This window comes from Anas acuta, chromosome 1 (assembly GCF_963932015.1).
Source record: "Anas acuta chromosome 1, bAnaAcu1.1, whole genome shotgun sequence".
Taxonomy (NCBI): domain Eukaryota; kingdom Metazoa; phylum Chordata; class Aves; order Anseriformes; family Anatidae; genus Anas; species Anas acuta.
The window spans coordinates 197,293,712-197,310,344 of NC_088979.1; the positions used below are offsets into that span (position 1 = coordinate 197,293,712).

Genomic DNA, 16,633 nt, shown 5'->3' on the forward strand with positions numbered 1-16,633 from the left:
GATTCAAACTTCACCATTGTTCATGGTGTAAAGATACCTAACATTAGCTGTGGTGCAGCGGGACTAGCATGCTGACAGCAGAGCTGCAGCAACTGGAATGCTGGGGCCAGAGAAGCTGGAATGACTACATTTGCAGAACACATAAAAGCCTCAAGGAGAGCCAGAACAGCCATCTCACCTGGCTCACAATTACATTTCAGCCAGGCATGCAAGCAGCCTTCCTATCAGTGGACTTGCACTTGCACATCCTGGACGATGAGCTCATATGGCACCATCTCCCGTGCAGATACAATCTATTTCTTTTTGTTCACCCAAGTCAATGGCCTGGCCTCGGATCCACCTCTCAGTCCGTTCTAGTCACCCCTTCTGACACAGCTTTCCTGCCTCCCAACGTGACTCGGGCAGGGTTTGCACCTGAGCTAGCAGGCACTGCCAACCGGAGCTGGCTTAGGAACACAGCTTGTCCTCCAGGAAGATAAGCAGACAATGGAAAACAGAGAGCAGGCTGCTCTCTATGCCAATAAAAACCTTTTTATTCTGGCGTAATGTCATTTACGCTGGGCCTTTGCTGGCATGGCTCTGGGAATTAGGGTATGATGGCCTAGTGGAAAACAGGCGTCAGCATGAGCTAATGAGTCTACACGTGGTCTGCGCAGAGAACAAGCTCAGCTGGCTGGGCTATCAGCCAGGGAAAGAGCTGCTGCCCCCAACGTGGACACACTTATGTTTGCCACAGGAGCCACCCTGGTGCTGCCAGCTTGCTTTTTAACAGAATAAGTTCAAAAGCACAAGTTGGGTGCATGCACTTGGGAATAAAACGCCAGTCCCGCCTGCCTGCACATCACACACGTGCCCACCACTCGCAGCCTTGGCTGAGTGACAAGGAATAATCTCATGGCCTCACAAGCAAACAACTGTTGTAGAAGATTGCAATTACAGTCATGCCGAGTGATTGTGGAATGTGGATTTGCATCAATCTGTTTAGCCTCTTAAAGCACTCAATTCAAGGAAATCGATAGAAAGTTTTTCATCTCTATCATCTGCTTCGGGATCAACCCCCTAGAGATCTTGGTGATTTTGCCCATAGTACCAGCAAGCTGTGCTTCTTCACATGCATTCACAGGATCTGATCCTTGTTTGTTTAGAGGAAGTCACAGACATTTATAAATTAAAAAAAAAAAAAAAAAAAAAAAAAAAAAAACACTTGATGAAGTAATTCTTTGCACACTTACAGAATGAGAGCCCCATTCCCCATTGTCTGTCAGCTTCACCCACTTGTCTGCCGTAGACTCCATCTCTTTGCACTGGTCATTTTGTATCTGTTAGTTAAAACACAAGATAGTGATCACAATCAGATGCCTCTCTCTGTCAGCATAATGACTGCTGGCAGGGAATGATAAAATTCAGCTTTGTTCCTGTTGTCTACATATTTAGGACATCAGCTGCTTTATTGGGATGGGGGGGAAACTTTCAAAACCTGCTGGAAGCTTACAGTGCCTCTGATAACAGCAATCCTGATGCAGATGAAAAAAAAGAGCAGGAGGAGCAGATCTCAGCCTTGTTCTCTCATGGTTAGATTTGGATGCTGAGCATCTTGTTGTGGCTGCTTCCTCCTTCTCCCAAGCTCACAAGAGCCAGTTCTTAAACCTGCCTCCTGACCTCAGAGATGAGAGTGATGTTCTCCAGAGAGAGGGCACGTGCCATGGGGTCTGTCCTGGCAGAGGTACAAGGCCAGCTGTCCCTTGGTCAGGCCCAGTGCAGCCCTACTGCTTCTCCTTACAGCAGCGTAAGACACTTGGCCTCAGAGCTTTCCACTCTTCTCATCGCTGTCTTCTCTGAAGATATAGTACCAAGTCCCTTTGATGTATGAGTTCAATTACTCAGCCTTTATTCCAACAGGGAGAGAGGCCATTTCAAAGCTTTGCGCTGCAATTTAGAACACCTGGGGTCAAGTCTCTTCCTCAAACTTGCTCAACATCCCACCTGAAATAAGTCATATAACCCCACATCTTCCAGATCAGCTGCACACTTAATTCACACCTAATCCACTGCTACTGAAATGCCACTGTCCAAAGTTTCACAGAAACATAGAACAGTTTGGGTTGGAAGGGACCTTAGAGATCATCTAGTTCCAAACCTACCCTCCCCAACAACAGCTACTCTAGTCAACCTGTGCCAGGGCCTTAACACCCTCTGAGTAAAGAACCTCTTCCTTATATCCAATCTAAATCTACCCTCTCTTAGTTTAAAGCCATCCCCCCTTGTCCTACCACCACACCCCCTGACACACAGTCCCTCCCCAGCTCTCCTGCAGCCCCTTCAGGCCCTGGCAGGCCACTGGGAGGTGTCCCCGGAGCCTTCTCTTCTCCAGGCTGAGCACCCCCAGCTCCCTCAGCCTGGCTCCACAGCAGAGGGGCTCCAGCCTCTGAGCATCCTCGTGGCCTCCTCTGGACTCACTCTGATCCATCCCTGTCCTTGTGCTGGGCCCAGAGCTAAACGCAGGCTCCAGGTGGGGGCTGAGGAGAGCAGAGCAGAGGGGGACAATCCCCTCCCTGCCCTGCTGCCCACGCTGTGTTGGTGCAGCCCAGCACACGGTTGGCTTTCTGGGCTGCAGGCACACATTGCTGGCTTGTGTTGAGATTCTCCTTAACTCCTAAGAGCTGCTCTCTATCCATTCGTCACCCATCCTGGATTTGGGTTTGGGATTGCCCGGGACCAGATGTAGGACCTTGCATTCAGCCTTGTTAAACCCCATGAGGTTCGCACAGGCCCACTTCTCAGGCCCGTCAAGGTCTCTCTGCATGGTATCCCCTCTTCCAATTCATTCCATCCCTGAAGGATGGTCAAAATCATCCTTAGATATATTTAAGTACAAAGACATACTAAGGAAAAACAAACAAACAAATAAATAAAAATGGCTTTTAGAGGAGTGTTAAATATGCAATACTGAGAACTACCAAGAGTTATTTATTTGGACATTTCTATAAAGGTTATACAGGGCTGCACCACTCACTGATTCTTGAGAAGGGAATGACAAATTTAAGGAGGTGAATCACTGGGACACAGATAAAAGTAACAATCAAAGAGCCATTTTCAAATCTAGCATTCAGAGAAAAAATATATTCGCTCCTTTGCAGGAGCAGATCAGTCATCCAGTAAAGAAACTAGAGCTAGGATTCATAATCCTGTTACATTCATCTGACAGCAGAAAGCATATTTGCTGCTTTTGCCATCTGAAGAAGGCAGAATAGTCTAATACAAAACTGAAATGGCTGTATGATATTACCTGCACTGTCTGTTATCCAAGTGCGATAGATTGCACTGATGTAGCATTAGGAGGGTGCTTCCAGCGCATTGTTTTTATTTCCTTTTCTCATCCTTACTAAGGATAAGGACACTTCGCACTTTTGTCAGAGCTTCAAGAAGCTTTTACCAACACAAGCTAAGACCTCACACTCCTGTGTGACGAGTGAGCAGTGTTTTTCAGACAAAAAACAGAGCTCACCAGACAAGGAGAGAAGCAGTAACAGAGGATAAGACTGAAGATTTCCAGTCCTCTCCTGTCCTGAGCTGCCCTCCCATTAAGTCACTCTCTGTCCCAAACAGCAGGTCTAATGCTGCCTGGAAAAGCAGTGTAGCTTTTGGTGGGAGCTTCTAAAGCATCTCGGCAGCTTGGGGCACATACACTGCACTGCAGAACCCAGTGCTGGGAACCCCCCAGCTCTTTGGACCCCAACCTTTCTATCTACAAGGGCAGAACCAGGCTGCCTTTCTCATTTGGGTCCCATCTGATCAAATCATTTCAGTAATTTGTATCCAGCATGGCGGAAGCCATGCCAGGCTTTTCCCATCCAGAGCTACGTAATGGGAGGGAAAAGCTGGGTTTGGTAGTCTTTTCTGGATTGAAATCTTACAGTGTAAGGTTGGATTCATCATATAAAAGGCCTTACAAAAAATTCAAAGAAGATGTTGTTGTCTATATACTGGTATTCAAAGAAGACAGAACCGGATTTCTTCAGGTGCACAGCGTAGATGAGAGAAACTGTACAATCATCCCTGTTCGACTCTATGTAATTCCCTCGGGGCGTCCACGAAGAGCTGATGAAGGTAAACAAAACAAACCTTAGCTCAGATCACAGGCACCAAGGAAACATTTCTTACAGCACAATACAAAAACATATTACTTAATAAAGAACCCAGAATCCCACAGTAGCTAAATGCAGTGGATTTGTTCCTGGATTCCCGTTTAATTTTCACTTTAAAATAATATTTATCATTAAATCTGTTCATGGGAAGAGATATGGTACTAGTAATTTAGAGCCCCAGCCTAATCAGTAAAGGTTTGTAATCAATACATCCAACATATTTTCAGTCATATCCAGAAACAGCCTCCTGCAACCACCATCAGTCTCTAAATAGGCTGTGAAAGTAACTTTTAGCCACATTTACTATACCGTGACCCAAGAGCTTTCCAGCTACAAATAAGCACAGCTCCAAGCTGGTCTTAGACTCACTAGCTGCTGATGAGTCCATGGAGACTATGATGACAGCAAAGAAATGGCTAAAAACTTTGCTTCCCAGCAACTCTTGCTTGCCATTACTAGGGCTGTTTGCCCTCTGGAGAGCTTAGGTAAATCATTAAGCTGGCTTTGTGCAGCTGAGAGGTTCAAGGTAACCACAGTGCAGCTTTGCAGTGTCTACAGCACTCTCTGTACCTATCCTTCCTGCTGCATTGTGTAGTTTTACACAGATTTTCACTTCTGACAGAGAAATATTTCCCTCTGTGTTTATGGAGCTGAGCTTTGCCTAATGGCACTGCCTTTGCCAAACCCCAAATTTTGAAGACTCTGTTCCCAAGAGTCCATACCACTCCACTTCTGGATTGAGGATGTTCTATAGCATAAATATAATTTAAGTCACTCCCCAAAATCATGCAAGACAGATCCCCTCGCTGACTTGGCTGCAGGAGCTCTGTCCATGCCAACAACCCACCTCCAACCACACGCTCACTGCTGAGCAAAGACCTCTAGTAGTATAGAAGCTCTTCTTAAGCTGTCTCAAGGTTCACCCATTGCAAGGTAACCCAGATACACTCAGCACTTCTTACTTGTTGCAGCTGTCAGCTTTATTCTCAGACGAGCCAACTGCCGTGTCCATGAAAGTCGCCACGTTGGAGAATCCTGCCGGCAGCTCGTCCCACTCATCAAACTTGATTCCGCTGCCCAGCGAGTAGGTCCCCTCAGCACATTTGCTGCACACCTGGTTCTTCATCTCCAGGTACTCGCCAGAGGCACAGGAGAAAGCTGGGGAGATAATCATTTCCAATGTATTAAAGGAAAAAATTAATCCCAATTAGTTTCCATTAATTTTTTGCCACTTAATTAATTGTGAACTGACACTAACAGGAACTAAACTGGAGTGTCGAAACCCCAGGAACACAACAGCTGAACTCCCAGCATGGCATGTGAAATTCAGATGTTCCCCAGTGCCTGTTTTCTCACCAATGTGGTGGCACTGAAACCAAATCTCAGATGAGGGCTCCTGATTCGCAGCTTGTCTCCATTGTCAAAACAAGATTTAGAAATTAAATCTCTACCCACAAACTATGCTCAGAAGCAATTTGTGAAAATAAGGGCTTGTAATACAGTTCCCCTCACTCTCACTCACCTGTTATACCTTGAGCTCAATTAAAATTAGCAGCACTTGAGAGAGCAGACTCACATTACCCACTTGTACTATGAAGAGTACACAGTGGCACACAGGCTCTAATGTAACTGTACAAACCTTGGATGAAAGCTGCAGACCTAATCTAAAGCTCTCTCCACATTTCTCTTCTCGTGGACTGCCTAAAAACCATTGCACATCTCTTCTGACAGACCAGGTGGTCTTGGGAAGGACCATCAATGAGCCTGTGTCTAACCAATGAGTTTGACTGGGGTGCTGTTAGCATGCTGAAAAAATAAACGCTCGTTTCCAGCATAGCAAAGAGGAGTTTAATGTATGTAACTAGGGGAAGTATAATGTAGAAGATGTACATGAAGTGATAATCCTGCTTTCCCACAGCTCTGTGCTGCATCTCATCCTCTCCAAGACTTGATGCCCTGGATGGAAACCAAATGAGCACTTTCCAAAGCACAAAATATCTCTTGGGTGGTTGGAGGGTTTATAAACATAACTGTGCCACTCAACCCAAGTAGAACACAGAGCAAAGCATACAACTCACATCCCAAGAGATGCTGGAAATTTTTACTGAAAGTTTCACACGTGCCACACTGTGCAGTGACAGATATTCCATAAACTCACTTTGAGAGACAGAAGCTCACAGTCTGAGAAGCCGTGGGACGAGATCAGACTGCTAGCCAAAGCAGTGAAACTGGCCCAAAACAGCTGACGCCAGCTGAAGTCCCGGCATATGTGGTTTTATAGATGTGCTGATGTTTATCTAACTGCAGAAAAACTTGTTTGACAGTAAGAATTTTGAGAAAGACATGGCTGCGTAACAGCAGTTTCCATCCAAACCCAACCTGCAGCTCAGGCTCCCAGTTGTGAGCCCGCTCCCACGACATTTCTTTGTGTAATTGCCCTTGACAGGCAGCACCGGAATGCAGATAAAAGGTCCCTTTTGATGGAAAGCTCTGCCAAAGGGCCATTATCCCCTCTTGGTCATATCGACATACTCTCAACCTGAACCAGTGGAAGTCAAGTCAACAAACCTGTTCTTCTAACCCCATCGCTCACTGGTGACGCACTGAGACCGAAAGTGAGCAGGAGCCAGCAGGGATGGGTGCTGGGTGTACGCAAGGAAATCCTGCTGCAGTGGGAGAATGGCTTTCTTCAGCCTCCCAGAGACAAGCCATGAGCACTTCCCCATGTGCCTGCCTGAATCGAGACCACAGACAGTTCACCTTTTCACCTTAATTTTGTAAATTTACTGTTTCGGCAATGCTAATATACCCTGCCTTATTTTTTTCCTTGAAGGTTGCGGAGAGAAACCATCAGGAAGGGAAATAAAAAAGCGAGCTCCATCCTGACATTCAAATCCTTTAACAGCTCCAACGTGTTTTTTAAGAAAGTTAAATAGCAAGAAACGGAGAGTGCTGCTTAACCACACGTTCCAGATTTGTGAATTTCGAATAAGAAGTCAGTAACCGAGAGAATTTTGCTGCCATAACGAAGGCGCAGCAGGCAGCAGAGCCTCCTCTTCAAACTGAGTGAGGTTGAGCAGAGATTATTGCTTTAACTGGACTAATATCTTTTAACTCCTTGCAGTCTGATCATTTTAGAGAGAGAAAAACAGAGTACAAGAGATCAAACAAGCTGCCACAGAGAGCACTGCCATCCATCACTCACCTTCCGTGTGAGGGATGAGCCTTTTAAGGTTGAAAATTACCTTTTTTCTCTTTTCTAAGAATCCCATTTCAAAGGGAGCAGCACTTCCCATCAAAACACGTAGGTGTGCAAGCAAACTAAGCTCTGAGCATGCCAGCTGCTTGCCAGGTTCAATTTGGGGCTGAACATGGCTAATGGCAACACGAGCTGCTTTTGACATTGGAACAGATGCCTCGTCTGGGCTCCTTCCAGGCAGTGGAGAGTGGCTGGAGGGGGAAAGGGAAGAAAGACCACGAGTGCTGGGATGGTTTCCTCTCCTGGCATCACATAACTTGCTCTTCCAGCAACGGGGGAGCCCAAAAGCCAGGCCAAAATTTCACCAATGCAAGCAACATCGATTCAGGTGTTCGTCCCAGCTGGAGACGGGCAGGCTGCGGCCATGCCCAGAGGGACCCCATAGAGCAGATGTCCCTCACGATGGGCCAGGAGACACTTGGCTAGGGGACAGGGCACAAACAGATGATCCATCCCAGGGCACTGGCGCTGTGCCTTGCTCGTGGCTGCTCTGTCTCATTACAGACCCAGCAACCCCTTGTCCACAGAAATGGTTGGCAAGATCACAGCACCGCTGTGTTTGTGGGGCAAGCTGCTGCCAAAGGACAGCACCATCAAATAGGAAATTAAGTTGTGAAGTGAAGTTACAGCGGTCTACATCATATGTTTTGGGTGTCTGCTCTCACTTGTCACTCCTCTCGCTTCATGCTCTCAAAATTAATCCCCCTGGTTAGAAGTAGCCATTGCAAACATCACCTGCCCCTGACCCCAGAAACCATTTGATTAAGGATTCAATACTACATTTTTGCAGAAAACATCCTTATTGAATAGTTCCCTGTGTTTGTATGCTGTTTTGAAAACACAACTAAGGCTGCTGAATCACGTAGGCAATTCTCAAACCCTTTTCCAGAACTATTGATCAGGTTCAGACCTCACTGCTCTAAAGCACATTTTTGCTCTCCCTCTCCAACTGCAAACCATCCTATTACACTTTCCAAGTATCAGCTTGGTGCTACACACCAGCTTACACATTTTGTGAAGACCAAATTTGATCTTCTGTCTCTCTGTGAAAAAAAAAAAAAAGAAAGAAAGAAAAGAAAAAAAAAAAAAAAAAAGGAAACATCTTAAAAGGTTTTGTTGTGGTTTGTACAGGGGACCAGTCTCGGTAACAAAAGATGCTGTAATGCACAGACACTGCCACGTGCAGCCACACACACTCACACGTGCATGCAGTAAAGCTGACACAGATTCACTTCATAAAAAATTAACAAGAGCTACAGGGCTAATACCCACCAAAAGCATTGTATAAGTCTTGTCAAACAGACCTCATTTCATTCTCTAAAAGGATTACAAGCCACCTGATAAAGGTGACTGAGCGGATGTAACAGACTTCAGCTTTCCAAGACAATTAACTAAGTTTGGCGTGTCATTTTGACAAACGAAGGCAGCACCACACAATACCAGTAAAGCACGTCTTAATTGGATTAAGAGCTGCCTGAGAAACAGATCTCAAACGGGGCTGTCGGTGGGTGGGAGATCACCACCAAGCAGGGAGGATGGGGGCAGTTCTGCCTCCTGTGGCACTAAGTCACGTTTTTATCAATAATCTGCAGGCAAACAGGAAAAGAACAGTATTAAAATGGGGTGAGAGATTGAGTGGTAAACTTGAAGGCAGTGCAAGGGATTCAGATTTGTTGGCAGTCCTGAACGAAGCCACAGTCAGCGTGTTTTAACAAAGTTCACGGTGAAGGTAAGCCACTGAAGGCAAGGGGCTCTAACCCTGCCTGCAGGAAGCAGGAACACATCCCAGAGAGAAGAAACCTGAAGGCTGGAGTGGGTCTGCCATTCATCAAGAGCTTTCACTGTCAGGATGTGCAAAAAGGAGCTAATGAGATCGGTGCATATATTCAGAGGTGGAGGTAGAGACGTGTAGGATGAAATGTGTGTATTATGGGCAATAGGGCTGTTCTGATATTAAATATGGTTCTGATTCTGCATTTTTAAGAGGTCGCTGGGGAAAAAAAAAAAAAAAAAAAGGAAAAAAGAAGAAAAAAAAGGAAAAAAAAAAAGACTTTTCAAGATTACGGATAACGAGCCTTGCAGTGAGAGATTTGAACAGCTTAGTCTGTTTAGTTTATCAGGGAAGATTGAGTATCAACAATAAACATATAAGTAACTCCAGGGGGAGAAAATATAGGATCCCACGGACTCTTTAGTCGAGCAGGGGACTGCATAACAAGAGCTACCTTCTGGAAGCTGTAGCCAGACACATCCAAATTGGAAATAACATGCACATTTTTAATAGCAAGGATGACTGATCACTGGAACAATCTGTCGTGGCATGTGATGGACCCTCTGTCTCTCAAGTGCTTTATACCATAACCGGACGCCATATGGAAGAAAAGCTCGCGCCAGATACAAATTATCAGCCTCACCATCGGCCTAACTGAATGCATTTTAATGACCTGGGAGGTCAAACTAGTGAAAATAATTAATCTCCTTCCTCTTAAACTCTGTGAGTCAAGAGTGATGGTATCTTACCTCCCTCCTGGGGTACACCATCAACACGAGGCGTCCTGAAACAGGAGCCCTGCCCACTGTGTAGCTGCTTCCAAGAGTGCCTGTAATACATTACTTTTCAGATCTGATAGCACTTTACAATCACTTTGCAGACGTGGAAACAGCTCCCCGGAGGGCAAAACAAACCATAAGTGGGCTTGCCTCACTTGATCTTTGACTGCAAGGGTCACATGCTGCCTTTTAGTACAGCTCTGGCCCTCCCGGTGATTTCAATGGGCTAGTGCCAAAGTTGTTTGACACATTTCTGTTCCAGTGACTGATTTTAACACTCTCACCTTGCCTCACCTCCTGATGCTGGTCAGGAGAGGCTCGTCATTGAACAGGACTGGACTAACAAGGGTAGATCCTCACACATATATTACTGCTCATCTCCTTCTGAGGTCTGAAACCAGCTTATGTAGTGTTTACTCACATCAAATGTCTCTCAGATATTGCTGTCCTATGAGGGGAATATTTGGGGTTTCACCAGAAGATAAATCAAAGCTGCGTTGATGCCCAGCATCCTCCAACATCAAAACCACAACCTATTCAATTATTGCTTTCCTCCCTTATGCTGCCCTGGCCCATCTTACACCTTCCCTCAGCTAGTTTCACATCCCAAACCACTTGTGCCCGATAATTCTCCCTCTATTGGTCTTCTCAGTAGGCACTTACCTCCAGACATTTCTCATTAGCGATACCTAAAATTATTTCTGCTCTTCTGTCCATTTTGAATGTTCATTCTGTTTGTGTGCATCTTTCCTTGCACCCTGGCTCTCAATAAATAAATAAATAAATAAATAAATAAATAAATAAATAAAATTATAATAATGAAGACACAGGATTGGATTTTGCCAGATTATAAAATTAGAAGGGGTAAAAATGAAATGATTCTACTTAAACCAGTGAAAGTATACAGGAAAGATAGCTTCAAACATTGACTTTCCAACTCTCTCTCTCCATTCCTTTGTTCAGAGTCCCTGCAATGTTGTCATCTCCTGCAGGCAGGCTCTGAGCTGATTTATATCTCAGTCTCCCATGGGCAGAGGCAAAAACCTTAACTCAGAAAGGCGATATGAGGTTGGCAGCATCACGCAGTTGTCCCTCTGAACAGCTGCTGGGTTCAGCAGATGCATGCCACAAACCTAGATGGGAAGACGTGGCCAAGGACAAGTACATCGAGCCATCTGTTCAGTGATACCCTGGGACATCAGGGTCCACATGACATGGCACCAAGGACCAACCAAAATGTGGGATGAGGAGGGGAAAAAAAAAAAAAAAGTCAAAGGAAGAGAGGAATTCATTGCTTTATTATTAATGTTTCCTATAATCTCAGCCAGCTTCAGAATGTCTTCCGTGAATAATTTATACGAGGCTTCTCCAATAGACTGTGAATAATTGATGCTCGTTTTCTTCAGTCATTATATCCCAATGTGTTATCAGGAACCAGACTGAATCTTAATTTAAGGAAAAAGTCTGTCAAGCCTGTTTGGACTTGAAATGTAAACACACCGAGAGGTGAGCTAACCTGGAGAAGAGTAACTTCCATGGAAGAGACCCTTCCATTTCTTGAGAGTAAATATTTTCTCCTTTTATCCAATAAATGACAAAATAAACCAACACTTTTTCTGGTTCACCTCTTTGACAGGAACAGTACAATTTTCCCCAGCTGGCATGGCTTATGGGACATTTTTATTATCGCTTTTATTTCATCAGATGGGCACTGAAAGCTGTGCTTTTGGAACTGGAATATTCAGCAAATTCATGAAGGAAGTGGGACACGGAGGGAAGGAAGACAGACATCACCAAAAGGCTACCACGTATATTTGCTGCCTGGGATACAACAGCCATCGTAATGGCTCAGCACTGGAGATGTCAGGGAAATGTGTCAGTAGGAAATGTGCCGTAAGGTCAGTGAGTAGCTCTCCAGTCCCTGCTGGGCTTGTTTCCATTGCTCACCAATCAAAGTACAACTGGCTTCTAGTGACTTTGGAGTTGTCTTCTGCAGTGGGCTGGCAAACGTGACCCATGTCTTACAGGAGACTCTTGTCCTGATGCAGTAACTGGAGAAAGGACAGGAAATCCTAAGGAATCCCAAGTGACCCAAAACAGCGGTGTCTGAGCAACTGCATTGAGCTTGAGGTATCCACTAACTGGATTACAAGTGGACCTCAAATAGCAACTCTGGTTGAAAACGCTCAGCTACCTCCATTGTATTTTTCTGACATGACAAAATCGTTGTTGTGATCACAGTCTCTCTGCTTGCCTCTCATCCTTCTACAAAGCCACAGCAAATCTCAAGGTCTTGCCAGCTTCTTTCCAGTTGGAAGAGGACTCCGAGGAAGCTGTGTTTAACTTATTTAATTGCATCCTGTACACAAGTAGGGCAAAGGAATCATCAAAGGACACTAAGGCCAATCTTCCTCTTGGAAGTCTCAATACACACAGCAACGCACAATTCTCAGTAACGCTTCCCTGGGAATTAAACTCTGTGGGTTCAGAGCAAACTCTTCTGATTTTTTAAATATTTACCTAAAAAGAACTATGCATCAAAAAGCAAACTGCAACTTTTTCTCAAAAGACACCGCATTGCTCATGCACAGAGGAAAAAGTCTGGAGCAATTTCTTGTAAAATTGCATTATCTCCCTGGACAGCAATACGCATTAGGAAAACATCCAGGCAGGAAATGCCAAGATAAAATGTAGCCTCATGTCTCAGCCCAGGTGAGAGCCCTAATGCCATCAGTAGGATGTACCTAGCTGACTCAAGTTAGAAACATTAGCTCTTTAATACTGATGCTGCAAGAGGGATGGAAATACACATTTGTAGGAGTGCTTTGCTAAATCACAGCCTTTCAGCTGTGGCTCTCAAACTGCCAGGCGCACCACTGCCAGCTCCACATCTTTGCTTCTTGGCAGCCTTGTATTAATTTCTCGGTTTCACAGCAGTCCTCAGAGCAGTGTCTGCTGCTGTATGATGGTCCCCTCCCCATTGCACCCTAGTGTGAAAGCATTTCTTGTTCCTTCCAGGAAAAAAAAAAAAAAAAAAAAGAGAGAGAGAGGAAAAAAAAAAAAAGGAAGAAGAAAAGAAACAGAAAAACTTTCCTAGAAATATGAAAAAAGCTCAGATAAAATTGAGTTGCCCAGTCCTGCAGTTCATATGCACAAAAGTGCCTCTCTATATGACCACAACAATGAAATCTATTTCTTGCACATCTCGCTGTTCATGTCAGAGCTCACTGCAGAGCCAGAATTACATACTATTTTTCTCTCTCTGACATTTTCAATTACTAGGTAAAACATAATAGGAGAAGGGCCAAATCTAAAGCAAATTGAAAAATGCTCAGATTCCCTCAATTTTATCCCCACTATGAATCCTTGGGTTTTTTTTTTGTATTCAAGTTTGAGAGCAACTTTTCCTATGTGAGGATGGATTCTTACATGCTGACCAGCAGCTTCATGGGACTCATGTGACTGTTCAGCTGAGAGGGGAAAAGGGAAGGTGTTAGTTGAAAGGAAGGAGAAGGTCAGAATATACCATTAGAGGACGCAATCTCAAAGATGGGGGAATGAAAGGAAAGAACTTCTGAATAGACTTCTTGAACATTGCCTCAAAACAGTACTTTCCTACAGCCCAGGATACCCAATGGCATCGGTCACCTTGTGCAAGTATCCATGTGCACATGCCAGATCTAAGTGACGTGGTTAAACACCAGCAGCCATCAATAATAGCTTGATCTCATTGTTTCTTCTAAGGTGAATACCCAAAGCAACAATGTCTGAAAAAAATATTCGTACATGAAGGTTGCTAGACAAGATCTAGTCCTTTCAAGCCATGAGAAAAAAAGAGAATAGATACATGCCAAGTCCTCAGAGCTATGCCGATATCAACATATTCACTCTTTTCAATTGAAACAAAGAAATTCCAGTTATTTGAAAGCCCTTTAACAAGACCAGAAAATAATCCTCAATGAATGTCAAATAAAAAGGGGAAAAAAACCCTCCCTGATTATGTGTTACGATTTAAACGTTTGCTTCAAAAGCCATAACTCTGGACTTCTCTAAGCCTTAAATAAATGTCACTGTTTAAAAATAGCACTACTCACAGGCATATATTTGCATGTACATTCGCATCTACAGGCAGTGAGGCCCTGTCCCAGGCTGCCCAGAGGAGCTGTGGCTGCCCCATCCCTGGCAGTACCCAAGGCCAGGCTGGATGGGGCTTTGGGCAGCCTGGGCTGCTGGGAGGTGTCCCTGCCCATGGCAGGGGGTGGCACTGGGGGTCCCTTCCAGTGCCACTGGGGGTGGCTTTGAGGTCCCTTCCAACCCAAACCATTCTGGGATTTTATGGTGTACGTGTGCAATAATATAAACATTAAAGAAACTACTAAAATTTCTCATTGCTATTTTCAAGGCTTTTTCAGCCAAAATTCTAAATTCTAGGTAAAAACTCTGGAAGAATAAATTATTTAGCATGAAGACTAAAAATAATTTTCCTGAATACAAGCAGCAGTTGACAAGGAAGAGATATAAACCGACACTTTCCATCAGAAGGCTGTAGCACAAGCACAGAGATATTGTCAGATGTTTAACATTATTTTATATTTTATCAGAGACAGAGAGGATATCAAACTCAAAAGGTTTCTATTTAAGTTTAAACTTCTGTTTGTTTTCCATTGCAGAAGCAGAACGGTAAAATCAAAACTCCTGTGGATCACTTAAATTGCCTTAAAGTGTTATAAAACCTACAAGTCTTAAAAAGGTCACTTGCCTTAATTGTGTCTAAAGTGCGCTGTAATTAGCAGAAAGATCTATATCTCCTCCTGTGGTTTCCTAGGAGCAGATTATACAAGTTTGAATAAACTCAACAAACACAGCTCAGTAGCAATAAATCAGGACAAATTTTGCTCTCAGGACCCAGCATAGTCCCTTGTAAATAAGGATGCTCTATTTTCCGGAGTCAGTGGAGCTTTCCACAGTCACCACTCGGTGTGTGCTCATACACCTTGCCTTAAAACTGAAGCACATTTCTGATTTCCAGAAAGTTTCTCTTCTTTAGTAGTACCAGGTAGAGGTAGAATTTGCCAAGCAGAACCATGAATAGTTCCATATTATCAATGTTTTTGTGCCTCCTTTCTTAAGAAAACTTTGTAATTATAGATGGCTTCTGGATGCTGACTCTGACAGGGACCTTACCAGTCCTCTTTTCCCTTGAACACAGCAAATTCATCTCCTTTTGAAATTGTTCTGTTCATTATGCTCAGTAAAGTTTTGTTATTAATTATGTAAATAGCACCACTAAAATTAACATATATTTATGAGATAAGGTGCAAGCTCATTTGTTTAGGCTGACAAAAAAAAAAAAAAAAAACACAACAAAAAACATACAAACAAAAATACTCTCATCATTCTATGCAATAAGAGAGTTAATATTAAAAGGAATTTGAGGTCAAAACATGAACCCTTTAAGCCCTTTTTGTTGATGAAAACAGCTCTGAAGAGTGAATCAGTGCATCTGTAAGGGCACGCCCTGAACCAGGTATTTGGGTTGTGCTGGAGTGAAGGGAGACAAAGAGAGGAAGGGAAGGAGACCAGGAAAGAAGGAAGGCTCTGTGCTCAGACCTTTAATCTGAGTGTAAAACACGCAGCATATGGTCAGGCTGGAGGAAGAGCCTGACTGTGGCCACTGAAACACGCTGTAGTGTAGTGTCAGCAGGAGCACAATGCCAAAAGGTCCCTATTAAACACTACATACAGCCCAGACTCCAAAATAAAGGGCTTTCAAAGACACCAGCCATAGAGGGGGTCCAGGCTTAGCCCCAAGAGCAAACTGCTTCCATCAACCGCAATAAATATTTTCCATTGAAAAAGCCAAGTATACTGCCCTGGTGGCTGTGATCCTTATCAGCTAAATTCCTTTCCCGCTATCAGGCTTGTGAGGAGATTAGAGTGAGACCTGTGGTAATTAAAAATGAACGAGACCAAATTAGTTAAGCACGCTGCTGATTGTCAAGGAGTAATGGAGTGATTCAGGCAGTCTGGATCCCACTGATGGGGGATCAGTGGGATCTGCCTGCCACCTCCCCCAGCTCCATCCTCCGTGTGTGTACCAGGCCTCCAAAAGCCCTCAGTAAGCACCTGGATAGGACATCTTGAACATGAAGCAGAGGAGAGCCATGAAGAGCAGCTTTAGGAGTAATAAACATTGCCTTTTTCCTAGCCAAGATCCCTCACTGCTGCACATTTCATGCGTCTCTTTCCAGGATTTCTTGCAACTGTGATGTGCCTGTGTTAGAAGCATGACTCATCTCTGAGCAAACATGAGCATGAAGGAAAGAAAGAGCAAAATGAGGCCATTCAGCAGCATTGGCCAAGCAGGAGGTAACACAGCATGCTGGGCACCAAAAGGCAGGTTGACGCCAATGTGGGGTCTGAAAGTGGTGCTTGCTGCAGCCCCACAGGGCAAGGAGATCAGAAAAAAAGAAGGGAGGGTTTCCTGATGGACTGGAGTGAATTGCAGAAAGGTCGTGTTGCCCCAGTGCATTGTGAGTGAGCTTCTGTCCTGCAGAGCTACTTCTGCACCATCACTCCTGCATCTGGGTCACAGGGCAGCAGCACGTCCTGCAGCATCACAAATACCTGCCCCGTGAGGTTCCTTCTTTCCTCCTGCCTCCAATCTGCATAGGAAAGA

The 16,633-nt window shown here is 44.5% G+C and overlaps 1 protein-coding gene across 3 annotated transcripts in view; it reads right to left on the reverse strand.

Annotated features, from left to right (window-relative positions):
- Positions 1 to 16,633, reverse strand: part of ELAPOR2 (endosome-lysosome associated apoptosis and autophagy regulator family member 2) — a 100,577-nt gene that overhangs the window by 29,903 nt on the left and 54,041 nt on the right. Inside the window, exons 1-4 of one of the 3 annotated variants that reach the window (XM_068669974.1) lie at positions 5,502 to 5,633; positions 5,108 to 5,303; positions 3,951 to 4,098; positions 1,233 to 1,319 (exon numbers count right to left, since the gene is read on the reverse strand). In XM_068669974.1, coding sequence (XP_068526075.1) covers positions 1,233 to 1,319; positions 3,951 to 4,098; positions 5,108 to 5,271 — 399 coding nt within the window. In that variant the 5' untranslated portion in view covers positions 5,272 to 5,303; positions 5,502 to 5,633. Of the gene's footprint in view, positions 1 to 1,232; positions 1,320 to 3,950; positions 4,099 to 5,107; positions 5,304 to 5,403; positions 5,634 to 16,633 lie in introns of those variants that run through there. The other 2 variants (XM_068669973.1, XM_068669972.1) reach the window with 2 other exon arrangements.